Genomic DNA, 3,006 nt, shown 5'->3' on the forward strand with positions numbered 1-3,006 from the left:
GGGGGGTTCCGCCCCGGACCCGATTGCCGGCATTGGAAGCGCCCTGCCCTGTGACCTCCGGGCACGGCCCTAGCAGATGGGGGCAGGAGGACGGGATGGCGGAAGGGGACACTCGTTTTCAGTTAATTTCCCAGGCTTGGAGGCCCCGCTTCTGAGCCCCTCAAGCGAGGGAGGATGCGGTCAGGTGAGGACCAAGGTGTCAGTCAGTCCAGTCTCAGCACTTCCGGGACACGTTAGAGCGTCGTTTGAACCTAATCTTAGGGCTTGTATGACAGCCTTATTTCAGCTGCACATTTTTTTCTGACCCAGATGTCAGGCTATCCAAAGAAGTACAAAGCAGTTTAATTTGTAGCTTGCAACGAGTGGTGCAGAGCGGCCCTAATCCTGTGTATTCAAAACAAGGGAGGAATCAGTCCCTCCAGTGTTGCCCTAACGAAAGCAAACTTTTGATTTCACCTTTTCCTTCCCATTTGGGTAACATTACCACTTGGAAGTACGGTGTCATGTTAGTCTTCACGGTGAAGATGGGGGTGAATGTTATGTGCAGTTTTAATTTTTTTAAAAAACATGACAAACTGTGGAAACGATCTGCTCAACCCAACAAGGTAACGATTTTTACAAAATGCTGTGAGCCAAGCTGTTAATTCCAACTACCACCAGAACTCGGTACTTTCAAATAAGAAAGCCTGCTTCTCTTCAATAAAATGGAGATAGTATATCCCCAATGATGTTACTGAGCACTTAACAATTTCAATTTCAGACTTCAAAGCAGGGCCTAGCACGTAGCACTATTAGCTTCAGAGTTTAAATTCGGAGTTCATTATGTGGATATAGAGGACATTCCTACCTATTCTCTCCCTCCCCAAGTCCACCACACTAACAGCATACTAGTGCAGTGCTGTCACACAGCAAGCAAAGTCAATGCACAAACTGAAATGCTCCCACTCCAGCTCCTGCCAACTTTTTAAATTAAAACTTTAGTAGCTTATTATATAACATTAAAAATATATACTTGGTCTATCTCACTTTGTTGATCAATATTTGACAGGTCAGTCACAAAGAAATGTGCTTAGTTACTGCTGCTAGATATTCAAAACAAATTCCTATTACAATCAAGCCAATTTAATACACAACTAGTTTGGGATATGACCTTTATTGAGCTTATCCACCAGAGTGGAAATAATGTCTGTACAAAACCAAATGTTTGTTACTATAACTTCTGCATCACAATTAAAATCCAAACAGTTTTTTAAAAACAGTCAACTCAATCAAAACCCACTACTTCAGAATCAATAGCTTCTTTGAAGCCACAGTAACACTTAAATATGGTTAAGACTCGAATGCAGAAATTTGGTTGGTTGGAAAGCTAATTAAACTTCCAACTTGCTCAAATAGAATTACAAAAAGGCAAAATTGTGTTTTTCACAGAGATACAGTCCACTGGAATCACCAACACTGGACAGCTGTTAGAGTATTTAGAGTCCTGAGATAACAAGGAATCCAGGCATCCTTTAGACAGTCTTCTGTTGTCCTTTCTTCCCAATCAGAGATTTGTGGATGTGTGGAATGACACCTAGGAGAGTGACAGGAATTAATTCTACTTAAGATTTTTTTTTTTAAATCACAGTATTTGAAACCAAGAAAAGTATACTGTTCAAGTATCTTTAAAAACGTGCAGCTCAAGTATGAAGTAAAAATTCAGTTATACATATGAATCAAATTTCATGATAAAACCATACTTGCATCAATGAAAATATAAATTTTCTCTTCTAGAAAAACTAATGAAATTAAAGCAGCAAAGAATTCCTTTCTCTGAAGAAATTTTTAAAAATTTTAGAAGTTAACATACCACCACCAGCAATTGTAGCCTTGATGAGCGAATCCAATTCTTCATCTCCACGAATAGCAAGTTGCAAGTGACGAGGGGTAATACGCTTTACCTTTAAGTCTTTTGATGCATTTCCTGCCAGTTCAAGTACCTAGAAGGCAGAATCTAATCAGTTTCCTTCCAACTTTCCTTTGGCCAAGATTCAGAGAACAGAATAAAACCCTCACAAACGCTTATCTACCAACTGGAGTCGTTCCCCACTATCTGACTGGCAAGATATACAGGGGGCACGCAATTTTAATTCCAAGAGCAGAGAACTCAAGCTCAGTAGGATCCTTGTTGAACAGCAGCTCCCTCTAGCGTTCTCTTAGGCCTCTCGCCGCGTTCAGGGCCTGTGAGTTTTCTTGCATCACTTTCCTCCTTCCCTCTTGCCGTCTCCCCGCCCCCCAAACCTTCTCCGGATTATAGGCGTTCACCCATTTACCTCTGCGGTGAGGTACTCCAGGATGGCTGCGCTGTACACAGCGGCAGTCGCGCCCACACGTCCATGACTGGTCGTCCTAGATTTCAGGTGTCGATGAATACGGCCCACTGGGAACTTAAATTTTAAGCATACACAAACATAAATGCACAAAAATAGGAGAACTAGAGATGGGGAAATTATATGCGCGCCAAAGCAAGGGGCACGGGCGCAGCAACGCGTCCCGACATCGAAACACGTGATTCCTCCCCCCCATATTTATCGTATGGGCAGCCCAAGTCGCGACACCGTATCACCCACGCATAGACGAAACGCCCATCGAGAGCGGTGAATAACAAAAAAGGAGATGCAAAGAAAAACATCACGACTCCCAGACCGCACGAACAACTACTGACCTGCAAGCCGGCTCTCTGCGAGCGGGAAACCGCCTTTGTCTTGGCCTTTCCGGAGTCCTTTCCAGCCTTACCGCCAGCCTGCGGCGCGCACACGCCCGCGAGCGGAGGAGGAACGGAGAATATAGAATTACCAAGGCGGCGCGCCCATCCCCCACCGCGGCGCGTCCCGCCGCGAGCGCGTCCCCGCACCCCGCCGGGGTCTAAAACAGTCAACTCAATCAAAACCCACTACTTCAGAATCAATAGCTTCTTTGAAGCCACAGTAACACTTAAATATGGTTAAGATTCGAATGCAGAAATTT

At 44.3% G+C, this 3,006-nt stretch overlaps 1 protein-coding gene across 2 annotated transcripts in view; it reads right to left on the reverse strand.

Annotated features, from left to right (window-relative positions):
- Positions 1-1,134: 1,134 nt before the first annotated feature.
- Positions 1,135-3,006, reverse strand: part of LOC105531445 (histone H2A.Z) — a 2,383-nt gene continuing 511 nt past the window's right edge. The window contains exons 2-5 of one of the 2 annotated variants that reach the window (XM_011969363.1): positions 2,705-2,782; positions 2,313-2,426; positions 1,850-1,979; positions 1,135-1,573 (exon numbers count right to left, since the gene is read on the reverse strand). In XM_011969363.1, the coding sequence (XP_011824753.1) occupies positions 1,512-1,573; positions 1,850-1,979; positions 2,313-2,426; positions 2,705-2,782 (384 nt within the window). In that variant the 3' untranslated portion in view covers positions 1,135-1,511. The remainder of the gene's footprint in view (positions 1,574-1,849; positions 1,980-2,312; positions 2,427-2,704; positions 2,783-3,006) is intronic. The other variant, XM_011969364.1, reaches the window with a different exon arrangement.

This window comes from Mandrillus leucophaeus, unplaced genomic scaffold (genome assembly GCF_000951045.1).
Source record: "Mandrillus leucophaeus isolate KB7577 unplaced genomic scaffold, Mleu.le_1.0 Scaffold887, whole genome shotgun sequence".
In the NCBI taxonomy this organism is placed as follows: Eukaryota; Metazoa; Chordata; class Mammalia; order Primates; family Cercopithecidae; genus Mandrillus; species Mandrillus leucophaeus.